The 27349-nt window shown below is 31.2% G+C and overlaps 1 protein-coding gene across 1 annotated transcript; it reads right to left on the reverse strand.

Moving 5' to 3' along the window:
* LOC143059497 (uncharacterized) lies at positions 1-26700 on the reverse strand. The gene is made up of 11 exons (XM_076233006.1): positions 26624-26700; positions 18688-18958; positions 16110-16231; positions 14397-14602; positions 13300-13421; positions 12489-12624; positions 10234-10491; positions 9502-9743; positions 6253-6389; positions 4490-4767; positions 1-2962 (listed from the first exon to the last, which is right to left on the reverse strand). Exons 2-11 carry the CDS (start codon positions 18909-18911, stop codon positions 2912-2914), a joined length of 1776 nt encoding a protein of 591 aa, XP_076089121.1. The 5' UTR covers positions 18912-18958; positions 26624-26700; the 3' UTR covers positions 1-2911.
* Between the last annotated feature and the right edge of the window lie 649 nt (positions 26701-27349).

Here is a 27349-nt window from a genome sequence, read left to right on the forward strand (position 1 = left end):
TATATATATTTTATTGAAATCTTTACATTTTTTAGTTTAAAACATCAATTACCGGTACCTTATCCCGGCCTCGTTAACATTAGTAATGATATTTATTTATAGAGGAGTTAGTGGTTGTTAGTAATATTCACCAAATATATATATGTTCCAGACCGTATGAGTATTTGGACTGTACGCGTACGGTCTAGACCGTATGCATACTTTTTCAAAATACTCATACGGTCGGACCGTAAGCGTACGGTCTGACTAATATTAAAAAGTTGGTCAGGTTTATTAGATACAAATGCATATAGCAGATCAATATAACTTAACTATCAAGTTGATAGTACCAAAACAGGATTCAGATATACAATTAAACAAATATCCAATTTTATTGTTCGTTTGTTCATTTTATCTATCTAATTGTAATAAATTATCAATTACAATTTGTAAAACTAAAATTAAAGATTGTTTCAATTTAATCCATATATATATGATCAAATATCATGTATGGTCAGATCATACTGGACCGTACGCGTATACTCATACGGTCAGACCGTACTCGTACGGTCCAAATACTCATATGGTCTGGAACATATATATAATATACTGGTAGAAATACATGTAAGTTAGATGCTAACAAATATAAAGATGGTTCAACATAAATGTCTTATATAACAAACAAAAAATAAACAATTCTTCATAAATGACATATCATTTAGTTTTGGATTTTAAGGAATGAAACAAAGATTATAAATCAAGAGTAGTTTTATTTCTTTTTCTCTTTTTCCTCTCTTCCCTCCCTTTTTTAAAGCAATAAATGTTTAAATGATTTTATTAAATTTTAACTCCTCCCTCACAAGAAAACAATATAAATAAATAAAATAAAAATAAATAACTAAGATAAGCTTTCAAACACACTGAAAGTAATTAAGAAATAAGAAAGCAAAAAAAAACCCCAAAAACAGAAAGGGTGAAAATTTATGAATATATAAACAAATATCAGGAAATAACAATGTAAAGAGGTAAATAGAAAAAAGAAATGAGAACCGCTTGCATTCACTTTCTCTCAGTCTCTCATATACACATACAATTCTTACTTACATACACACATACATTACTTAATTATGTACATAATTATTGTTTATAATTATATGCATCAAAGAATTAACAAAATCTAATAAAACAATTTGCTCACAGATTAATATCATACTCTATGGTGGAAATACATATTGTAATGGGGTCCAAAATTTTTCATATACATCAACATTATTATTTTTCTATGCAATATAATATTCATATGACTGATATTGTTTTATTCTATTTTTAAAACCAAAAATATTAGGAGTAAGTTCCTTAAACTTACATTTATATATATAATTTTCTGCTACTATATCTAAAGATTGATGAATAAGCTTTCTGAATAGAAACCAAGGAATATCTGATATTACTGATGGCAAAATCCCTGCTATACAATCTTATTTGCTGTAATAATGATGACCAAAATTGATATGTTATTGGACAATCATTGAAAAAATGTACAATAGTTTCGTCATCAAGTTTACAAAAAGTACATGAACTAGAATCTTTCTTCTTTATCTTGTACAAAAAAGAGTTTGTAGGAATTATTTGGTGCAGTATTTTGTATTGGAAGCTTTTTAACTAGGTATCTTTGCAAGACTTCCTTAGGAGCATAAAGTATTTTTGCCAATTTTCAATAAAGAACATTCATGCCATGTTTGGTTTCATTCCATTTGGTGCTTCTCTAAAAGAAGACATTTGTATGTGTTTCCTATAGGTTCCTATGTTAAACTAAGTTCCATGCTGGCGGTAATCTTGGATTATGGAATCGACTACAAAGTAACAACACTTAGTCAGTACCTTATAAGGAACATTCATTATATGTTTGGTTTCATTCCATTTAGTGGTTCTGTAAAGGAAGACTGTATGTATTTTACATGGGATCCTATGTTAAACTAGGTCCCTGATGGCGGCCATATTGGGTGATGGATCAGATACAAAGTAACAACACTTGGTCAGCACTTCATAAAGAACATTCATGTCATGTTTGGTTTCATTCAATTTAGTTGTTCTCTAACAGAAGACATTTGTATTTCCCATAGGGTCCTATGTTAAACTAAGCCCCCCTCTGGTGGCCATCTTTGATGATGGATTGGATACAAAGTAACAACACTTGGAACATTTAAGCCATGTTTGGTGTCATTCCATTAAGTGGTTCTCTAGAAGAAGTGAAAAATGTAAAAAGTTAACCGAGGATGCATGCAAATTGACGAGAAAAGCTCACTTGACCTTTTAGGTCAGATGAGCTTAAAATTAAAAATATATGCAGGAAAGGATTCAAATGAACAAGTTTAAGATAACTTACTAAATTCTGGCTAAAGACGCTAACAGCATAAGGAAAAAAACATCCGAAAATTTTTATTCAACCTTTGTTCATTAAATTAGAAAACTTATCTTTCTGACATTAAATTAATTTTTAGTAATAAAATCAAAACCATTTCTTGAATCTCAATCAAAATGAGTTCTGGTGATACTTTCCACATTCTGGCTAATGACACTTACAGTATGAGAAAAGTTACATCCAAAATTTTTACTAAACATCTTTCATAATCTTAGAAAACTTATTTTTCTTGCATTAAATCAATTTTTAATAATAAAATCAAAATTTTTTGAATCTCAATCAAAATGAGTTCTGGTGTTACTTTCCACATTCTGGCTAAGGACGGTAACAGCATGAGGAAAGTTACATCCGAAATCATTACTAAACATCTTTCATAATATAAAATTTTTTGTAAAAAAATCAAAACCATTCTTGAATCTCAATCAAAATGAGTCCTTGCCATGCATTATTATATCTATATTTCATCTTATTATGCAGTAGCATATTTTTTTTCGTTGAATTTACAGAAAGTCAGTTCTGTGTATTTCTAGCTGTTTTGTTCTTCCTTCTTTTTGTAATAACCTAAAACAAACAAGAACAGAAATAGCATAAATTGGGTATTAAAAAACAGAAAACATAGCGCAAACAATCTAAAACATGTATCATTTAAATCAAAAACAGGAATTAAGTGATTAAAATATAGGCACACCTCTTATATTATATGGTCCATGACATATTTGAATTCAACAATGATTAAGTTACATTTAAAGTAAAGAAAAAAATCAGCTATTCACTATCAGTATTCATAACCCATAGAGTACTATGTTAAACATAGTCCCACTGACAGCCATTGATGATGGATCTGCTACAAAGTAACAACACTTAGTCAGCACCTTCTAAGGATTATTCATGCCATATTTGGTTTCATTCTATTCAGTGATTCTCTAGAAGAAGACATTTGTATTTAATTCCCATAGGGTCCTATATAGATGTTTAACTAAGTCCCCCGCTGGTGGCCATCTTTGATGATGGAATCGGCTTCAAAGTAACAACACTTGGTCAGCACCTCATAAGGAATACTCATGTCATGTTTGATTTTATTCCATTTAGTTGTTCTCTAGATTAAGAAGACATTTGTATGTATTTCCCATAGAGTCCTATGTTAAACTAAGTCCCCTGCTGGTGGCCATCTTGGATGATGGAATCGGCTTCAAAGTAACAACACTTGGTCAGCACCTAATAAGGAACATTCATGACATAATTGGTTTCATTCCATTCAGTAGTTCTCTAGAAGAAGTTTAAAATGTAAAAAGTTAATGGACGAAGAACGCCAAGTGATGAGAAAAGCTCACTTGACCTTTTAGGTCAGGTGAGCTAATAAATAATTAATGTTATAATGCAGACTGTGGACTTAATAAAATTAAGGAAAACCATTGGACAAGTAAGCAGATTGCCATGAACCCTTAAGGTGTAGATCCCCTTATTAGGGGCCGGTAAAAAAGAACCTACCTGAAAGTAGTACATATTTGAGAAAAATAAGTTCCTACGCATAGCTGTAACTTTGTTAATTTGTAGAATATTTGGTAATTTCTTTGTATCAAATGAAGCTTTAAGACTTGGGATCATTACTGAACCATTTTAGACTGATTATTATGAATATTAAAAAAGATATCTAAAATTTGAATAAGAGGGGTCATTTTGCCCTTTTCTCAAATCTGAAGTACCTGTTTTGGTACTTCCAATGTTCCTGAACCAGTACGCTCTTATATGTCATTAAAGGTATACTGGTTTTTTAGCACCGGTCACAAAAAGATACTGCTTTGACAAAAACAGACTGTCCCTTTATTTGAACTTAATATGAAAGAGCCACGAAGGCCTAAAGTTGAATAATTTAACATAGAGAGCAAGGGGGATTTAATTAGTGGTTTCCCACCTTAAGAAGTAATAGATAATGCCTTACACTATATAAAGTGCTATCTTCAATAACTATATGTTAAATGTGTATACAAAAGTAAACTGAGGCCTACATGTAATATTAAATAAATGAACTTGTCTTTATAAAGCAAATTATTATCCTGACAAATCTTTTAAATTCAAAATCATACATACCTCCCTGACTTCTTCTTCTGCATCTAACATTGGTCTTAAACATGAAGTGCCTAAATTAACCTGTGGAATTATCTGCATATCCTCTACTCTGTGCAATTTTTTGATATTTGATAGTGGCCAGATGGCTTCATTATTTTGTACAGACTCTTTGTTTCTGAAAAAGTTCTGCCACCACTCATTTTCCTCATATGTTAAATATACTTTCATCTTCTTAATAGCAGCGGCTCCAAGAGTCAAATTTAATTTTTCATAATCTGGCCTGCAAGTATCTGGTTGTCCTTAAATAGAAAATTGGACCATAAACAACAATCAATTGAAAAATAATTTAATCTAAGCAGGTAACACAAACTGAGTCGCTCACCTGTAACCTTTTGCTTAAACCTTACATCAATGATTATTTTTGCTTTAAAATACACTGTAAATGTTCTTTGTATCTGTCATATTTTCTTCAAATGCAAAAAAAAACTAGTTTATATTTTAGCCATAGTGGCTATGTTAATTGTTGACAAGGAAATAAAACACAAACTTTATACTTAATATTAAGGATTATTACATTTAAGTTCAGCTGAAATTGGTTCAGTTAAGTTTCAGGAGGGGATTTTTAACAGTCAGCAAACATTAATGTGTAAAACTGTATTTAAAGGTCAATTACTCCTTAAGGGGTCAATTGACAATTTTGGTCATATTAACTTTTTTGTAGATCTTACTTTGCTGAACATTTTTGCTGTTTACAGTTATCTTTATCTTCAATAATATTCAAGATAATAACCAAAAACTGCAAAATTTCATTAAAATTACCAATTTAGTGGCAGCAACCCAACAATGGGTTGTTAGATTTGTCTGAAAATTTCAGGGCTGATATATCTTGACCTATTGAACAATTTTATACCATGTCAATTTTGCTCTAAATACTTTAAATCTGAGATATAAGCCAAAAACTGCATTTGACCCTTCTGTTCTATTTTTAGCCATGGCACCATGTTTCGTTGATGGATCAAAACTTCGGATACAATTTACAAACTATCACCCTAAGGATCATTCAGTTAAAGTTGGATGTATTTGGCTTAGTAGTTTCAGAGAAGAAGATCTTTGAAATAGTTTACACCGCCGACAGACAACGACGCCAACGGACGCAAAGTGATGGCATAAACTCACATGGCCCTTTGGGCCAGGTGAGTTTAAAAATAAAAACAGATTCTGATTTAACAACTTAATAATATATCCTCTACCAGTTTATCTTCATTCAACACAAACACATAAATACTAAAAAAATTGGCTTTTCCGCTTTATACCCACCTTATTTATACAATGTACTACCAGATAAATTCAATTTACACAGTGAAACACATGTTTTACGTAGACTAAGCTTTAAATACAATACAGTTACTTCTATTCTCAAGCAAAATAAACAAATTAGTCCATTTTAGTAATTATTCTGACGTTAATTTCACAAAACAAAAATTCAGCTAAATTGTGCTTCTGGGCGTCTAAGAATGTATTAAAATTAGTGCCATAAGAATTCAAAATACAAATAAATTATCATGAATTACTTATCCTGGTTCATTTTTTAGCTATATAATACAACAATCACATAATTGTTGTTGTTGGGGTATATTAAAGAAAATAATTGTTGAATATGTTTAATGCTCTTTCGATGACTTTGTTGGAGACATAAGAATAAGAATGAATAACGAAAATCTTATATTTCTAGAATGAAGCTCATCTTCTGAATTACATAATATAGCTAGTATTCTAATAAGTACCTGTTGGAATCTTTTGTTCCCCATTTATATCTAAATCAAGTATTTCTAATTGCATTTCATCTTCTTCTGGAGCCCAATTATCTGTAGACCACATCCTTGTTTTTAAAGTTACATGATTTGGACGATCACAATACAACCTGAAGCAAAAATAGTGCATTTATTCACAGTCAGATGTCAATTTTTATAGTTCATAGTGATACATTTTGTTATTCCACAATACCCAGTTAACAGTGATATTTTTCAACAGATTTTGAAACATTAGCCTTACAAAGCATTTAACAATTGTTTTATTATTCTATGAAAAGCAGGTGACTATAATACTGAAAGGTGTAAAATGGGGGAAAAAAGATAAAGATTAAATCACATATTCTAATGCAACTATTTTGTATCAATAATTTTAATTGGATGACATTAAGCATAAAATTCTCTATCTCTCTGTCTGTAACTAAGGAAGCCGACATTTTGAATTCTGGAATGTATTGACATGTAATTTCTCTAATAATAAGCAAAAAAACTCGCATTTTGAACTTATAAATCTTTTTTTTATAAAAAATTATTACATTTTGAGGCGGACAAGAAGCAAGAAAATGCCCAGTGTTTATGTTTGACATCAAAATCATACCTATGACGTCACCTACTTTAGGCATCAAATAAGATAACATCATTTCTGTTTAATGAAAATTTTACATTGAAATCATGACTAAAATAGAATTATATTTTTGATTTTACATTAGAATAGAGATAACTGTATCTTGTATTTGAAACTTTGCGGACGTTCATCGGGACTGACACAAATATCAGTGTACCTATCTCTGCTATGCATAGCCAGATTAACTCAATTTGTGACAGTAAAACTGCCTATGATGTCTGCACATTTTCAAATACAAAAAAAGTTATTCCTTAATTCTAAGCATGAGATTCTGAAGACATGAAAGTCAATCCAAATTGATAAATTTTATCAACTTTTATCATTCAAACATATCAGACCTGTTTAAATGCATTTAGAGTTAAGGAAAAACTTTATTAATACCTCTGTTATCGCTTGTATTGATATGAAAAATAAAAAGTTCATAAACTAAAGATTTAACAGAACCCTTTGTTCTTAGCCTACAATTGCCGCTGTTATCATAACAATCTTTACTGCCAAAACTAAGTCAATTTATCAAATACAAATGATAAAAAATAAACATTTTTTTCAGATCCTATCTCTTGATTATGAAGATGCTCCTGTTGATGTTTTGTAACACTGCATTAAGGTTTTTAAAAAGTTATTGAATCCTTAAAAGTTACATTTTGAGTTAACCCCAGAAATGTATGAAAATTAAAAACAAAAGAAGTATACATCTATCTGTCAGTGAAAAACCATCACTTTATAAATATCAAAGGCAAACAAAGCCTGGATCAAGTTTTCAGGAAACTTGGTAAAATGAAAAAAAAATACACATATTCAAAATTTTTCCTAGGATGTTTTCTATCATTAAAAAGCCCTGTTCCTACGTTTCAAAAAAACTATGAATGTTTGTCAAAGTTACTTATACAAATCATTAAAACCTCAGAATTTATCTTAATATTAAATGTAAAAAACTGTGTAAAGTTATCAGACAAACTGTAAAAAAAATGGTACAAATGCAATCTCTTAAAGTCATATAAAACGAGTTGTTAAAAAAAAGTTAAACATGATTTTTTTAATTGTGAATGTTTAGTTTATAGAATTAAACTTTCATACATATACTTGTTTTAGTGAAAACTCTTCTGTTTTAATGTACAGTCGAACCTCCTTGTGTCGAACTCAGTTGTGTCGATAACTCGGATAAGTTGAAATAATTTCTCGGTCCCGGCATAATTCCCATTTGATCAATGCATTTTAACCTCTGATATGTCGAACTCTGATAATTCGATTTCTCGGTTAAGTCGAGGTAATTCTAAAGTCCTGACAATGTAAAATTGATGTAAATTGACCCCGATGTCTCGAAGTTCAAAGGAAAAAAATCAAACAAAATAAAATTTAAATTAAAATTCATTACAGATGTTTTTTGTGTTTAACCTTATCATTTGATAAGTGTTTAAAGTTGTGTGCACATACTTGTTTTAATAACAGGTTCGACTGTAAATCTTAATGAAATGTACCATTTCTGAATTATTATCTTCCATCGTGGAATTGTTCTGAGATTCCCTGACAACTTTTCAGGTGTAATACCACCAAATCATGGTACATCATATCGGGTTGTATACGAAAGTAGGTCGAAAAAAATATTCCCTTGAATTTGACAGTTGTAGGTAATTAATCCTACATTTTATCGCAGTAAAAACATTTCTGTGTCATAAACATAATTATGTCTTGGGTATTTCAAAACACCATTATTTTTTATTTGGGATTTCTATAGAAAATTTTGTAATCTTGAGGTAACATGGTCACTAAACCTTGTACACAGATAAAATAAGGGGAGAAATCTGATTAGTTAACTTCCAATAATGGTTATTTTCTTATATGCAATGAAATGTTATGTGAATTTTTTTCTATAATACTGAACAGGATAAAACTTTACTCATGCCAAGTATTTCTTTATTTGAAACAAAGATAAATTCTGCACATTTTTTTTAAAAAGTGCAAATTTAACAAAGACTAATAGGGGAAAATCAATGGTGGTATTACACCTTCAGTATGCAATGACCTTTTTATGATACTCTTGTAAAAGATTTGGTAGCAGCGAATGCAAAAGTTAAAAAAAATGTAAACAAACAGAGAAGAAAAGGAATAGTCATAAATGCTAAAAGAAAACTTTTTATTCACAAAATCATTTAACAACTGTTATAAGGTTAAATTACCAAACAGGTGTAAAAAATGTAATAAAACACCAAATTTTATTACATTTTTTACACCTGTTTGGTAATTTACTGTATTAACTTTGAAATGTAAGCACAAGCTTACCTGATGTTAATTGTTAAGCAAGGTAAATTAATCGGATAACTTTAGTAGCTTCATTCGAAAGATAATAAGGCGGCCATGATTTTAATTTTCTGTCAACGAATGCATTTTTGTGCTTTACGTTAAGGATTCTTTATAAAAGGTTAACATGTTCACATATGACTTAGTTAAGTATATATACATGTATCTTGGTTGAATAATTATGAGGACAATTTTTTTTTCCATTAACTCGTTTCATATGACATTTATCATGGAGTAGCTTTTGTCAATATAATAACATTCTGTGAAATTTTGAAGAAACTTTATAAACATTTTGATCTTACCAAAACTGATGTGGGTAGGAGTGGTTGCTTATATTATTTATAAAATCATCTATCCATTTCTTTACATCCCACACTGTTCCCATTACTTCCACAATTGGTGTCTGCAAGAAACTACCTTCTACAGCCTTTTGAAGTTGTGGCAAGGTCATTGCATTTAATGTTCTCAAATGCTGTGATATAACTGAGAATCTTTGATCTATGTCCTCATGGGTATGACCCTTTAGTAGGAAGGATAGATAGATCTAAAATTGAAAACATAAAACTTTCACTTTTTGTATTCTGTCAATTTGATATTTTTTACATGTTAAACCTTTTTAAAAAGTTTTATTTTCTAATAAAATACAAAATTGTTTTTCAATTAGCAAGCATTAAAACAAGTTTGAACTGAATTCTTATCTTGCCAATTTATTGAAAGTTGTATTCTTTGTCTGGTGCGAAGTGACATTTGTTGCTGTAACCTAGATAAACATTAATATTACACAACTTTGCAAATAGATTTTCAATCGTCTAAATGCAAACTTACATATATACATGCCATATGATATAACATGTTACATTAAAATATGAAGAATAAATGCAGTCATGGAATATACTCTGCTATTTTTGGTGGGATTAAAAATGTTGGCTTTGTTGTACTTTTTCTTTCGGCAAATATGTTGTCTGTCCTTCTTTGATCTATTTCGTTTGCTTGGTATAACATGTACTCCCATTAGTTAAATAATCAATACTTGCCTCCTTTACATAGCCTGCAACACATAAGTAAGCAAGAAAACCCAAAACATATTTGTTTTTGTTCTCCCTCCCACAGTTATCACATTGTATATACAGCTTTGGCGGAAAACTTCTTCTTCCCCGGCACAAACTGTTTAAAAGACATGTTATTGTCATGTTCGGGTCATGTGGCCATTGATTTAAATCAATATAAAAACTGTTAGACTGTCCGTGCATAATAGCTCCTGTTATATGGGTTTTCAAAACCATAGATCCACTCTATTGAAAAGATTAAGAAGAACTCAAAATAATGACAGAAGGTATATTAATTTAAATCTTTAATATAAAAAATACTAATATTAGTCAATAATTGTCTAACATTTTTTCTAAAACTCTGGTCTTTAAATAAAAAAGAAATATGTTCTATAAACTAGAGGCTACTAGTAGCATGAATTGGGCACCCTGTGTGTTTACATCCATTTAACAAGTAATGTATAAAAATATAATTGTTAAATGTAATATGAGACAGGCATTACCTGAAAATGGGGATGAAGTCTGTATAAATTATTTTTTCGTAACTTAAATATTTGTAAAAAAAGGAACGGAAATACCGTAATGTTTCCGATTTTGGTTCTGTTGTTAGGAATTTTAGTTGTGATGTTATTTAAGTTATGACATCATATGCAATGTAAACAAAGAAACGCTTTCATCAGGTAACGTTTTTTCTGCTAATGGTATTTCAATGAGATGGCATATTTCATTTTGTGCAGGTATATCTGCTTATGCTGTTGTTTGAAGAACGACTAACAAGAGTATGCATTATCACTGGACTAGAATATATTTGTTTTGGGGCCAGCTGAAGGACGCCTCAGGTTGCAGGAATTTCTCGCTACATTGAAGACCTGTTGGTGACCTTCTGCTGTTGTTTTTTATTTGGTCGGGTTGTTGTCTCTTTGACACATTTCCCATTTCCATTCTCAATTTTAATTTTATTAATCTTTATTTTTCCATTTCATAAGGAACTTTATGTTCTGAATTTTCCTTGGTATTGGGTATTTTTGCTTTTTTACGTTTTAAAGGCACAGCAACCCAAAAACATGATAGTATTGTTCAGAAATAAAAGTGTCTGTCAATATGAGTGGAATATTAATGTTCCAGTCTTTTAAATATGCATGGGTTGTTTAAACTAAGTTACTAAGAGTTGTCAAAATTTATTTATTTTTAGTGTTGTCAACGGTTAACTGGTTTATCATCGGAAGGACCGAATACCATTTTGTTGAATGTTGTTATGATTATCGTTGTACTTAATTTAGCAGATCAAGTGTCCAGTATATTGATTATAATTGTTAATCTTGAAAATTAAATAAACTTAATTAACACAAAAATATTGTGTCTAGCAGCTCGAGGCTAGATATAAAGTAAACATAATTAGTATATACATATTTTAAACAATTGTTAGCTGATTGTTATTTTATTTTGAGGACCTAGCCTTCTTAATTCTGTAAACGAAATGGCATCTCAAAAATGGTGAAATGCAAATTGACAATAAATTGAAATCATAATGCCCAAAGATAAACTTCTTGACCGAAATGTACAAAAGATTCAAAGGTCACCGACGTGTCTTCAACACAGAGAGAAATTCACCACCCAGAGGCGGGATTGATCAGGTCCCTATACATTGATGTTTACTAGTTCGAGAAACTATAAGCCACTGTACACGCCGAAACATAGAGATGAACCAAAATATAAAAAATCATACAAACCGGTGGCAGATCCAGAACTTTTTATAAGGGTCCCATTGACTGACCTAAAAAGGGGGGGGGGCACTTTTGCAAACCCATGCATTAGTAGTGTACTTTGCATAAGGCTTTTGAACATCAACTTAACTACTGGTTAATCGGTTGAACCATGACCTGAGAAACCGGTTAGGCAAAACTGTTCTATTTAACAACACTATTTATTTTCTATAGCTCCTAATGTTTCCGCATACTAATATAACCCTGGTATTTAAATGTTTAGGTTGTGAGTATTAATTCAGACAAGTGCTTCAGACGCATATAATTTACAAAGTGTTTGTTTAATTCCCTCAAAGTCTTGGGAAAGAGAAAGGATAATTTCAAAACTATTTTAACATTTCATTATTTGTTTCAAGTGCAATGTTTGCAAGAAAAATTACACAAGATTATAAACGCCTACAAATGTACTTTTACTTGTTTCATAGACATAATGATTGAAAAGGAAAACAATTTATGAGACTGTGAAACTTTTTTCAATACCTTTGGTTTACACCATCCTCTAAAATGGGGTAAGTTGGTCTTCGCCTGGTCCATTCCATCCACTATAATACTAAGTGCCTCAGATGGTGTCATGCAGGCCTCTTGTCTTTTTCTATAATAGTCCTTCCTTTCATTGCTACAAAAATTATATGTAGCAAATAAGTGTTTTTAACAATCTATTTTTTAGGATAAAAAATCTCCTTCACAATCTCAAAATACCTATCGTTAATTACAAAATAGTTTGGAAATTTAAAATAATTCTTTTATAACCTTTCTATCTTTCTATGCTAAACATGTGTCATACATGTACATTTTTTTCACAACTGTTTGTTTTTTTCTAAATGTCTTCTTTTGAATTATATTGTGTAATAAGGTTGTTGGTCATTAAGCTTAGTTATTATTATTTTTTAACATTGACTTCTTATAAATTAATTTAAACTAATAAAATTTCTTATTTTGCAAATGAAATTGTTACTGGATGGTACATATATTATGAAATTTGAATAAATATCTTTTCATTGAAAATGTAATCAAACTGAAAAATGTTTCATCTCCTGGGTCAATTTTTAAGTAACATAATATAAAAAGCAAAACAGATACAATGCTTTAAGCATTATTTGTGATCCATAATATTCTTGATAACAAACATATGTGACGGAAGGGTAATCTGTATTCTAAGAAAAACGACTTGTGTGTTTGTTGAATTAAGTACCAGTATTCATCAATAGTAAAACAGCTTATAAATTATAGCAACATGTTTTAGCTGTAATGATATGTTCATGTTTTTTGTGAGTGTGCATGCATAAGTCACCTTTGTCTTTCAAGATGTATCCCTAAGTCTCTTTTCAATTGGTGTTTGTCTCTTGCATCATTCAACTTTGGTAACTCATTCTTAGCTTTAAGACAAATATCACATGGATTTATATTTCTAGTCTAAAAAATAAAAGTGAAAAAACTTTGTAAAAAAAATTGTAAAGGGTTCCACAGAATAATGTGTCTCACCTGAGATTGTTGCTGTCTGAGTTTAAAAATGTAATGTTGACTATCAAAGACTTAGTCCATTTAAGGTAAAAATATGCAAAATATATTTCTAGTTTCTGCTTCAGAACTCGTCAGAGACATCGCTGATATAAACTTTTGAAAAACTGGTAATTTAAATCTTTAATTGTGAGAATTAAATAACAGTTTTTAATGTTTAAATACTTTAAACATCAATATCTATCAAAATAAAAAGTTATGTAGTGCACCATACTGTTTGTGTTTGCTACATTAGTGATTTAAGGAATCATATATTTGCTTAAATTGTTTTGTTATAAATTAGGTCTTAAGGTTTCTATTTTGAATTGTTTCATTTTTTTTATGTCAAGGCCTGTTAGAACTGACTATATAGTATTGATGTTCTCATTGTTGAAGGTTGTACGATTGCCTATAATTGCTTACATCCATTTCATTTGAACTTTGGTGGATACATGTTGTCTAATTGGCAATCATACCACATCTCCTTATTTCTATATTATGAAGTCAATACATGTATAATAATTATAATAATTGAGTTTATTGACTGGTGACAACATATTTTTTCTTTGGTTACATGCTCAAATTGGCTATTTTTAAAGTTAAAAGTGAAATTCATAAGTGATTAAGAAATAATTGTTCCAAATAACATGAATAACATTTTTTCATTTTGAAATTGGTGTAAAAATAAAACTTTTAAAAGATAATTTTTTGTCAATATGACCATGCTGATCTGTTTAAGCTACCATTCTAACAATGAAAGTGTACTGGGCTAGTAAATCACTGTCTATAACCTAATTAAAAGCACACATGTAGCAAAGCAAGAAACAATAATGTGGTATTGGTATACAGTACTTTTGACTGATCATAAGGTCACTTGTACTTGTGTATTACCTTTGCGAAACTGACCACTTTTCCAAAGTTCTTCCTAAAAACACAGTAGAAATGTTTTTCTTTTAAATGAGGGCCAGGGCTTTCTCTGTATTCTTCATAAATGTACTTCACATTTATGCATGATGGAAGGAGAACTTTTTGTCTCTCTGGACTACTATCACCATACTTCTCCAAGAACCAGCTGATGAATCCACTAGCTGAAAGTCCTAAAGTTAAAGGATTAAAATCATATTGATATTCTAACATTATACAAGTTAATAAAAATTATTTATGCTTTTTAATATATTAATTGTGAAAAAAGGAAGATCGATGAACCATTTGGTCCCAAATATTCAGGCATTAAATATTTATATGAGCCAATACCAGAAAATGTCTAAGTTTTGCTAGAAAAAAATGATGTCTTTGGAACCTGTATTTTAAAAGCATAAAACAAAGAACAAACATTGCAGATTCAAGAACTGTTATTCATAATTCATAAAAATGATATATATGGCAATGTGAAAAAAATTTCATGAGGGTAATATATATCCTTGTTAATTACAGCATACATTAATGAGGGGCCTAAAAAGGGCACAGAAGAACGTGAAATAAAATTGCCATTTGATGATGAACGAAAAATTTAAAAAATGCTTACACATTGCTCTTTTTACCGATTTCACGAAACACAGTGAATAACGAACCTTTTTCACGGCTGCACGTGAAATAAAAATGGCAAAACATGTTGCACTTAAAAAACCTTTACCACCCTCATTATTTTTATCAGTGACTTCGTTAAAGAGAACTAAAGTGAATGGATGATCTGAAGGAATTGTACAGAATATATTTTACTGCATCTCAAACTACAGAGGAATAAAATAATCAGAATTGTGTTGTATTTTAAACAAGCAAGTTCATCGATATATACAAATCATAAGTACTTTTAATTATAAATAATGTCGTCGCAAGCACTTTTATCAGGAACGACCAAACCAAATCTTTTAAAAGCCGAAGATGTATAAGACCTGCGCATGTGAAGTGGTTTATATCGAAAATTATAGACATATTCATCTAGGGTCAGCTTTGCCTCCAGGAGTTGGAACCTTAGTTTTATAATATTTTCTGAATTCATCAATGGAGAACGTCTTTAAGGTATAAAACCACTAATTCATGCCCGGTCAGATAGAACAGAAAGTAGTATATTCAAAGCAAAATAGTTGCTAAAAATAGTTGTAACTTTGTCAATAAGTAAAATATTTTGGTAATTTTGGCATAAAATTAAAGCTTATATAGGGACTCGGGATTCAGATTGAACCCTTGATTCTTTTTTATAAAAAAAAATATGAAATTTTAATCGGAGGGCACATTTCCACTGTTGTTTATATCAGAAGTTTAAGTTTATTTGTGTACTACAAATGTATCAAACTTCCAGGAACCAGTACGGTCTATGGTGCAAATAAAGGTATGTTGAATAGTTCAGCACGAGTCAGGATAAGGTATGGTTTTGACATGAAACAACTGACACCTTATTTGAACATAAAACAAACTAGTCATAACGTAATGCTTGAAATTGAAGAATTCATCAAAAAAGCAATGGAGCTATGAATAAGTGGTTTTATGAACTACTGAATTGATGACACTCTCACAGATTAGAATTCTGCCAGCAGCGGTATCGACCCAGTGCTAGTAGAATAACACATATATATACATGTTTGTTTATTAAAAAAACATTCTTACCTTTCACATTTGAGCAAGTTGATTTTCTTATTTGTTCACATGTGTAAAATCCTTTTCTAACCAGAACAAGTGCTCTGTAGTAAGTAGCTTTACTTATTCCAAGCAAATGTACCCATTTGTGCCTGAAAACATGTACACATACAAAATTAGGAGATCAGGGTTATTTGTCAAAGTGATAAATTTCTAGTCCAGGCATGGCGAATTACATTGCAATGAATATTTCATTACAATTACTTTGACAAAACCAGCATTATATTACACATTACATTTTATAAATGTTATCATCAAAAGAAACATATATCATATACAACAACTTTTAATGAAATCTTGGTAACTATTAACCAGATGCTCCGCAGGGCACAGCTTTATACGACCGCAGAGGTTGAACCCTGAACGGTTGGGGCAAGTATGGACACAACATTCAAGCTGGATTCAGCTCTAAATTTGCATTGTGATTAAATAGTTGACACAGCATAGGTTTCTGACACAGAATGAATGTGGTATAATGAACTTTAAAAAAAATGTTTGCCTTTGAGCAATTCACTATGCTGTTGAATATTAATCCTCTCAAAAAAATGTTTGAAGAAATTTTCTTTTTATTTATGAAATCTGAAATGAAATAATTGACCCCCCCCAATTTTTTTTTCACATCCCCCTTTCCCTTATTTCAAAACTGATCTCAATTCAAATTTCTAATGAAGTTTGCAACAATAACTACTCATTTAAATACATCATAAAATATTAAAATGTAAAAAAGTGCTTGTTATCACTGACAAAGACTGAATGGTAAAGATTGTTTTAATCTATCAGTTGGTAGTAAAAGTGAATATACATTGTATATTGTATAAAACAATGATTTAAGTTGATTCAACTACTATTCTGGACAAAGAAAGATAACTCCAATTGAAATCCAATTGGAATTTCTTGCTATTGCACAATATTGTGCAATTAGATATTTCTTGCTATTGTGCAATACTGTGCAATTGAAAATATTTGCTATTGCACAATACTGTGCAATTGAAGATTTCTTGCTATTGCACAATACTGTGCAATTGAAGATTTCTTGCTATTGCTGAATTTATAACTGTGCAATTGAAAATTTCTTGCTATTGCACAATACTTAATATAATAATTTTGGATCATGATTTGGACCAACTTGAAAACTAGGCCCATAATCAAAAATCTAAGTACATGTTTAGATTCAGCATATCAAAGAGGCCCAAGAATTCAATTTTTGTTAAAATCAAACTTAGTTTAATTTTGGACCCTTTGGACTTTAATGTAGACCAATTTTAAAACGGGACCAAAAATTAAGAATCTACATACACAGTCAGATTTGGCATATCAAAGAACCCCAATTATTCAATTTTTGATGAAATCAAACAAAGTTTAATTTTGGACCCCGATTGGGGCCAACTTGAAAACTGGGCCAATAATAAAAAATCTAAGTACATTTTTAGATTCAGCATATCAAAGAACCCCAAGGATTCAATTTTTTCAAACTAAGTTTAATTTTGGACCCTTTGGACCTTAATGTAGACCAATTTGAAAACAGGACCAAAAATTTAAGAATCTACATACACAGTTAGATTTGGCATATCAAAGAAACCCAATTATTCAATTTTTGATGAAATCAAACAAAGTTTAATTTTGGGCCCTTTTTTGGCCCCTAATTCCTAAACTGTTGGAACCAAAACTCCCAAAATCAATCCCAACCTTTCTTTTGTGGTCATAAACCTTGTGTCAACATTTCATAGATTTCTATTAACTTAAACTAAAGTTATAGTGCGAAAACCAAGAAAATGCTTATTTGGGCCCTTTTTGGCCCCTAATTCCTAAAATGTTAGGACCAAAACTCCCAAAATCCATCCCAACTTTCCTTTTGTGGTCATAAACCTTGTGTTAAAATTTCATAGATTTCTATTCACTTTTACTAAAGTTAGAGTGCGAAAACTAAAAGTATTCGGACGACGACGACGCAGACGACAACGCAGATGACGACGCCAACGTGATAGCAATATACGACGAAAAAAATTTCAAATTTTGCGGTCGTATAAAAAGGTTAATTTAAAAAATCCTCTCATAGCCCTACATGTATTAGACCAAGTTTAAAAGGTAAACAGTCAAACAAATGTGATCAGCTTTCTAAAAGATATATCATACAATATTGACGTACACCCTTGGCCTTAGTCTACATCAATTAGATAAAAGATGTTTCCATGAAATTTTGGGTTAAGATTTTCTAAAGTTTTTAAAGTTCTGACTTTCAACTGTTATAAATGGGAGTGAGTCACCAGCAACAGACTTGATAGGGGAATCTGTAGCTTCTTTTTGCTTTGGGTCATCTAATTGATATTTCTGAATATGATAAATTGCCATATTCAATACAATATTAGCAAAACACAATAGTTTTTTATTGTATTTATTTTATTTTTTTTGAAAATAACGGCCTCACCTGGACCCGCCTCTGCCTCATAGAAACATTTTTTTTTTGTTTCAAACAAATATAGTAAATGCTTTAATTTTTACATCATTGAAAACAGAAATGAAAGAACATTTGGCTATTTTATAAACTTACATGCAAATTACCTGACCCATAAAGTTATGTAATCTTAGTCTTTCATCAAGTTCAGCACACATCGATGTGCGTATTAGATCTAGCAACTTTGTTGTTCTTTCATTTCCAGTCTTTGTCATGTAATATTTTGCTCGCATATCTTGCACTGGTTTGACAATGTTAGAGTCATTAGAAATTATGTTTGCACATTTTCTGGCACAACAGTTTTTCATTTCATCTGCCATTATTTTGTCGATATGTAGTTTATACCCAATGGTGTCAGAAGGAATATCTACAAAACAAAATTTGCATTGCATGACCTAACGAGGAAAAGTCTTGGTCATTACATGAGATGCATACAAACAATTTCATAGTACTGTGAATTCATTAATTTTCGTGGGTATCAATTTTCGTGGATAGAGGAAAACTCACATATTCTTGGGTATTTAAATTCGTGGTTTTGACAAAGTTCATATGCATTTCTTTAGAAAATTTGCATTTCGTTTAACATTTATATTCGTTGTTTCCCTGTACCCACGAAACCCACGAAAATTGGTATCCAACGAATATAAATGAATCCACAGTATTTGAAACCAAGAGTGGACACAGACCAGTTTGGATAGTATTTAGCATTATGAGAGTATTGCATAAAACTGTGAGTAAACTCACTAAGGATACCCCCATCCCATATTTAGGGACACTACATTCAAGCTTGATTCGTATCCCTTAATTTGGATTGTGATTAATAGTTGACACAGCATTAGGTTTCTGACACAGAATGAATGTGTCACTACTATTAATGACTTTAAATAAAAGGAATACACATTTAAAATAAATAATAATGATTAAGAGTTATCTCTCTTTGCATTTTTTAAGTAAGTGTGTAGAAACCAAAAAAATAACTTCATTTATATAAATAAGTTAATTATCTCCTTTTAAATACTCCAGACCAAGAATGTCTTCCGTAATGTACATTCTCTGGTCATGTACTGCAATTGTGTATAGTTTCATTAATATTGCTATAGTCATTTAGGAGGAGCTGTGTAAAGTTTCATTTATATTGATAAATCCATTAAGGAGTAGTTGCGCTTACAAGACATGTTGCCATTTATTGCTATATATATTAAAACTAAGTAAATTCAATTATCTCCCTTGAAATAATTCCGACCAGAAATATCTTTTCCTTATGCACATCCTCAGGGTGTGTACTACAACTGTGTAAAGTTTTGTCAAAATTGGTCCACCCGTTAAGGAGTTGCGCTTGACAGACAGACAGACAGACAGACAGACAGACAGACAGAGTGGTTCCTATATACCCCCAAAACTTTGTTTTTTGGGGGTATAAAAATTCAACATCAAAATATTAGGAATAAAAGCAGACAATATAAACTATGAGTGTATTTGTTAACAAACCAGTATAATTGCTTTGAGAGAGACCTTTTGAAAATAAACTAAATATAATTGTTTGTATGATAATTACTAGTTATTCTAAGCATTACTGCCAAGTTTTGTCAAAATCAGATCAGTATTTTCAAAGAAAATCAGTATTTAGTATCATGATATCATACAGCGATTGAAGTTATTTCCTAGAAAAAGCCAAATCATGCTGCAGCCAGATTAAATTCACATTTGACCAAATATTTATCAAATATTCATTAACTCTGCTTTAAAACAGTGAAAAGGGCCAAACGAGAAGACTTTAGGAGGATAAACATCTCTAATGCACCTCTTTGATTTCATTTAAAGGCTTTTTAGGGGTCTATTTATACATCTTTTCATTATAACAAAATTTAACCTTTTTAGGGTAATAAAATAAAATTTGGTGTTGAATTTCACAAATAAATGTAATGAAATGATGTATTAAGTCTGTATTGAAGTGTTCAAGCAGAACAAACTATCCCAATAAAGGGCCTAGTTAGTTGAGTCAATGGAGGTTTTGATATGTCCATACACAATGATATGTAAAACTTTTTTTGTTGCGTACCAGACAAGGACACATTTGAAGCAATTCTCAATTGTTAGGACTTTAGTTCAATTAATTTAGTTTAAACAATATTTTATTCAAATAAATTGAATTGGATTGGGCAACAGGCATAGCCTATGTACGCCCTCTCCACATACACAAATTGTTAGGACTTTATATTTCATTTCATTTACTTTTACTGTACCAGCTTTAATGATTGAATAAGACATCATTTAAGGCCAAAAACTGGAAAAGGTATATTTATGTGAAAAATCATGAAATTTCCAAAAATGAGACTACATACAGAGTCAATGGTACTTTGGCAGTTCCTTTGTTAAGGTGTCATACCACCAAAGTTTTTTTTTCCTATCAGTCTTTGTTAAATTAAAGGTTTTCAAAAATTGTACAGGATTTATCTTTGTTTAAAAAAAATCATATCTGTCCTGAATCAAGTTTATTCCTGTCCAATGCAACTGTGAAAAATTCACACAAGGTTTCATTGCATATATAAGAAAATAAAATTCACTGGATGTCACATTGACATTTCTTTAGTTATTTTCATGTTTACAGTCATAAACTAGGATGTCACCTTATATTGCACAGAAATTTTACAGACACATCAAATAAAAAAAAAAAAATGCTACCATTATGATCCTAATACAAACATTTCTGCCTCAGAAGCAAAGATCTGCAGTGAAATGCAGGGTAAAATTCCTCACAACTGTCAAAACTTAAGGGGATTATTCGCTTACGTCGAACAAAACTTCATATTCACCTCTGACTGTATCATATTCCCCTCTGACATGTTGGGACTAAATCGTGCGACGTTATGCGCAGTTTATGTACATAAAGTCTTGAACTTCTTATTTTCTAAATAGCAATCTGGCAATAGCAAATATCATTATCGTGTTCAAATTTATTTCAGACGTTAAAACAAAAAGACTAATTAAATAATCAATAACTATCCGTACTGTTTATCAATATCTATGTCGTGTTCAGTAATAAAAACAAGCGAATAAGTCTGAAAAAATGCCGGTATGCAAACTATTATTTGAAGTTCAGATATTATACAAAGCTTAGGTAGTGGAATAAAACATTCATTTCCCTTGGCCTCGGGAGATATGAAGATTTGTTCACCCTCGAAAAATCTTATTTCCCTCGAGCAGAGTCCTCGTGAAATACGAATATTCTTGGGTGAACAAATCTTCATATCTCCCTCAAGCACGGGAAATAAATGTATAGTGTTAAAATTACACCAAATTAATTTTGACATTGAAAACCTCGTAACAGAAAACAGCAATGGCAACAACATAAATGTTGAACGTAATATTGACTGATGTTTTGATAACATGGACAATGCATTATCCAAAGGACACCCGATGGTAACTCCTTTGGCCACACCAATTTAATTTTTCTAGTTCTACAGATTTTCAATTCCAAAAATTGGCCCAGAGTGAGCGATTTGGAAATTTAAATTAAAAAAAAATAATTTTCAAATTTTTTAGGCGAAGCTTGAAAAGCAAAGGTGAGCAATTATATTTGTTTTAGAAAACTTAAAATAATAGGTTTTGACAATATTGATCAAAACAAGATGGAATAAATCTTGAAGTTAAAAATTACCACTTGTACTTTGACATTTCTTTAATATATCAACTGCTAAAGTGTTTTTTTATTCCTGTTCACATAGAAATAATTGAATATTTATACTGCTTTAAATTATCTCCAATACCTATGAACCACACCAACAAACGGACAACTACATGTACATCCCGGTGACATTTCCTCGATAGCTTTGTTTGACTGCTTAAGGCATCCATAAAGCCTTTAAAGGGTTGTCTAATCGAAGTAAGATGCTGGCATTGAACTAAAAAGTGAGTTCTGTCTTCAGGACCTTGCTTACAGAGCGGACATGTCGGATCTACTTCATAATGATTGAACTTGTATGTCTATTTGCTTGCTTGTAATGAATACACTCCAGGGCCGTAACTAGCCTCTTTAAATTGTGAGGCAAAATATATCGCCGAGCGGAGCGAGCCAAAAAAAATTTGGTGAGGGCTCAAGGCCCCCAGAAGCTCTGAGAAAAATAACGCAAAATCGTGCATTCTGAGCGTTTCCCGCACTCTTTCTGACATTGAAACGCAATTAATTTTTTTAGCTTTTTTCAACAATATTCTGGTCTGAAAGCAAAAACATAGATTTATTGTATTTTAAGACTTTAAGGTTTTATGGACAACATTAAAAGACCGATATGTAGGACAAAGCAAAATTCGTAATTCTCAAAATCATTAATACCGGATCTGTCTGTCTGTTTTAGTCTTGTATTGTGCTTAGACTTTGGTGATATTTTTATGACTAGATTGAAATATAGTGACAGTGCAGTATTATGCTTTAAATACTAGTACTGCTTAAGTCGACACTAGGGACCATCTTGACCCTGTTTTAAGGTATTAATGATTCTTTTATTTTTTGAAGACCCTCCAGCAACTTTGACCAATTGATTGATCATTAGTATTTTGTATCCATTGACTTTGTGTGCGATTAGGTTTCGTGTACATTTACTCCTTATTCCTTTGTTTTCTGTAAAAGGGTCCGAACATGACTTAATGCAAGTTTAACCCATCAGTGGAAATGTTCATATGGCAATACAATACTGCTTTTTTTCAAATAATTTGATACCGGAAAATTGGTGACCTCACTTTAATTTAAACCATGTCAGCTATTTAGTTTTATCAACGAAAAGAAACCAGTTGTGAATTCTTTGATATCAAATTCAATTCTCCATGCAGAAACGACAATTTTTTCTGTGTCTTGTATATTCTTAAAACATTTTCTCGCACAATATCTGGACATCGGTGGGCATGCAACATTGTAAAACCGCACGCTTAAAAATGAAAATAAACACTCAGACTATTGTCATAAAGTAGGACAATAAATGAGCAAAAGACAAACCCGGGACACAGAAGTTCAAACAATAGACTGTCAACTATGAAAACTCAAAGTAAAAAAGAAACATGGATCACGAAAAACATGTAGGGGCGACACCAGACAGCGAAGAGAACTAACTTCTTGTTAGACACTTTCCGTGAAAACAATTTGATATTAAGACAATCTTTTGTTTAATTTTTTTTTTTTTTTAATTTCTAACATGAGGCATTTGCCTCATTTGCCTCAATGTAGTTACGGCCCTGCACTCCAAGTAGCATCCTACATTTGCAGGGGAATATAAGTAAGGGGAAGGAAACCAATGTTAATATGCCGGGAACGCTATAAGCTGGTCCACGACTGACTACTACACTTTGCTCATATAAGGGACGACATCAAAAGTTCAATGAAGGATAAAAAACTTAATTCACATAGTTTTTTCACTGACCCCCACACCCCCCCCCCCCCCCCCCCTCTTAACTTAATTTGGGAAAAATTGATTGACCAATAGGGATGTATGTAAAATCGATTTTAGATTAACAAAACTTGCAGCAATGTTGACCCCCCCACCCCCAAACTATTTGATTTAAGTTTTTTATCCTACATCGATCTTTTGATGTCGTCCCTAAGTTGAAGAATATTGGCACAAAGCAGCCAATAATTAATACTGACCAGCAATGGGCAAAGCATTCTTAAATTAAATGACTAAGTGAGAAATCTCAAGGCGAAATGGACCGATGAATATAAACAATGAACTAACACTTGGGATACCAAAGGGGGGGCAAGGGGTTTAACTGTTATGCTGTTATGGGGCATTTTAATTCTTTGTTATCTGTTATTCTAAAAATATATTTACTGTTAGCTGTTATTGTCTAATTCTTTGTTAGCTGTTATAGGACTATTTTCTATTTTGTTATCTGTTATTGTGAAAATCTATTTGCTGTTAACTGTTATTGAATATTTTAATGTTAGCATTTTGACAGCCAATATACCGTAGAAATTGAAGCTAATTGAAAATTGTGATTTGAATGGATAATAGTCTCATTGGCACGCTTACCACATTTTCTTACAATGTATATCTATTATGGTCTTTCTACTGGTGATATTGGGTGGCCCTGTATTTGCAGAAGAATTTCAGTAACATACATCACATAAACATATAAAATCAATTGGACCCAGGACCATTCCAGTATATATTATTATTATCCTTTGTAATAAATTCCATTGTCTGTGAACATGTAGCATTTTGTACAAATTATAATTCACTTATTACTTGTACAATAACTTATAGTATATATGGATTTTGTAATAAAATAAGCATTGGTACACCCTATAGATTTTTTCATTCAATGACCACTTAATCTTTATGTTGTACTATTACAACACTGTCCCTGATTAGGGGAGGATTGGACACTAACTAGCATGCTAAAGTTGACGCAGTCACATTCTGTATGTGCCTATTTCCAAGTCAGGAGCCTGGATTCAGTGGTTGTAGTTTGTTACTGTGTTACTAAGTTTCTCGTTCACTATTTTGTGGATAAATTTAAGACAGTTAGTTTTCTCCTTTGAATTGTTTTAAATTACTAAGTGGTGTGGGTTTGAATTATTGCTTTGGGAATTATACAACATCGTTTTCTTTTAGCATTTATATTTTAAGTGCAACTCCCTCTCTTTTCTTTTACACGAAAGAGAACTCTGACCACCATATTTTAAAAGCTTTTTAACTGCTTTACATGGTGAAAATTGAAGCTCAAAAACCATTGATGCAAATACAGATGTGTCTTCATTTTAATTTTTCGACATATACCCTTTTTAAAATCCTACAGCGTCTCCAATGCTGTACCCAAATTTTCCATATTCTATTATTTCACATAAGATACAGGATTGGTGTTTCACTTGGTGTCATCCAAGGTTTCACTAGGTCCAATTTCTATTATACTATTAGAATTGTCGCTTGAGTGAATTTCTATTATCAGAATAACCATAACTGCATGGCATGTATGTTTCAGTTACATGTCCTGTCTCCATTGATCTTTGTATTTTTGTATTTCATAAGTAAGTTTTATCATGAGGTCATTAAATAAAAAATAAATATGGGCACCATACAGCTTTCAATAATGATCAAAATTCAAACTGTAACCTGTAGATCTAAAGTATATTTATTGCTTTTCAGAAAAAAAAATCTAAAAATCGAATTGATAATAAAGTGTCACTGGCTGCACTTTTTTAAAAAAATAAATAAAAAACCTGAATCCTTTGTGACGGGGTTGCTTCCCTTAGAAAAACTTAGTAGATACTTAGTCAGCCATAAGCGGTTGAGCTAAGGAAGTACTTCTTCCGCTCAGTCGGTTAGCTCGCTGCCTTGTAACACAGAGGTCCTGGGTTCGAGTCCCTGTAGACAAGCAATTTTGTAATGAAATTCGTGCTCTCCGGTTACACATTAAAAATTGATCTCTCAAAAGCCCTACATTTAAAATATTCCTATATCAAAAACAGAAACTAGTAATTTCGTTCAAAAAAATCCAACATGCATGATACTATAACTTATTGTAAAAGTTACGGGAAAAAAAATCAACCAAGGCAGAACTGCCTCAACGGCCGAAACGTTTTGTTACACAAATAACAATTTTCTAGGTCCATACCATAAGTTATATACTAAGATCTACGATTCATCTACTGGATAGGTCCTGGAAAGATTTTTGTTCATATTTCATTTACTGTTATCTGTTATTGTCCCTTTTCAATTCCTTGTTATCTGTTTTTCACCAAATCACTGTTTTGCTGTTATTGGGACCCCCTTGCCCCCCTCATTAAAACATTTTGGCAAAACGAATTTGGATATAACCGTTGGTAATTCATGTATTCTTTAGATTTATTATGCCATTTTTAAAGTTAGAAGTCTGATATTTCAATTTATTACTAAAATTACTAAAATAAGTGGAAATGGGACAAGATCACCTTTGTCACCATTTCAAAGCCATAATGGTGGTCATCATCAAAACTGGAGACATTCTATATTGATCTTAAAACAACCGCAACATATATGAAAGCTATTCATTTTGGACTGCTTACCTTCAATGTAGGAAGCAATATGACATTCACTTGTGATGGGTTCAAATTCATCCTCGATGAGAAAAGTGATATCTACAGTATCTGAAATAAAACGAAATTAAACAAAATAAGATGTTTTAAAAAACTAAATTGTAATTTTGTAAATGTTACAGTTCAACTGTTGGTTTCCTTTCTGCTTTCGGGAATTGTCTATCACATCGACCATGACTAAACTGGTTTACATTTGTTTTAGATAGTGTTTCAATAAGAGGATCAATGAAAGAATAATGTTTTTCTTTAGTATTAAATTCATCCGCAGCATCGCTGTCTTAATGACCAATCTACATCTAGAATGAACTGCTATTGTCCTATTTTAAAGAATATTAATGTTCTATAATCATGATGATTGTTGCCTTTTGACATAATATAAAACACAAATTTGGTAGATTTACTATTGGCTTGACATTCCACGTGTTTTCTAAGTTTCTATTTTAATCTAAAACAATTTTGTCAATAGTTTATAGTGTATATTTAAACCTTATGTAGTTTTTGTTTTCCCCTAGTTTATATAAAACATTATATTTTTAATTTCCCATCTGAAACAAATAATGGCTTCAAGCAATTAAGAAATAAAACAATGCATTTAACAAAAACACCCCTCTCACAAAGATATATATACGACCGGTGCTTTATAACCAAGTGAAAAAGAAAAGGTTTCAAGGTATACATGCATGAAAGTACATACCA

This window comes from Mytilus galloprovincialis, chromosome 14, assembly GCF_965363235.1.
Source record: "Mytilus galloprovincialis chromosome 14, xbMytGall1.hap1.1, whole genome shotgun sequence".
Taxonomy (NCBI): domain Eukaryota; kingdom Metazoa; phylum Mollusca; class Bivalvia; order Mytilida; family Mytilidae; genus Mytilus; species Mytilus galloprovincialis.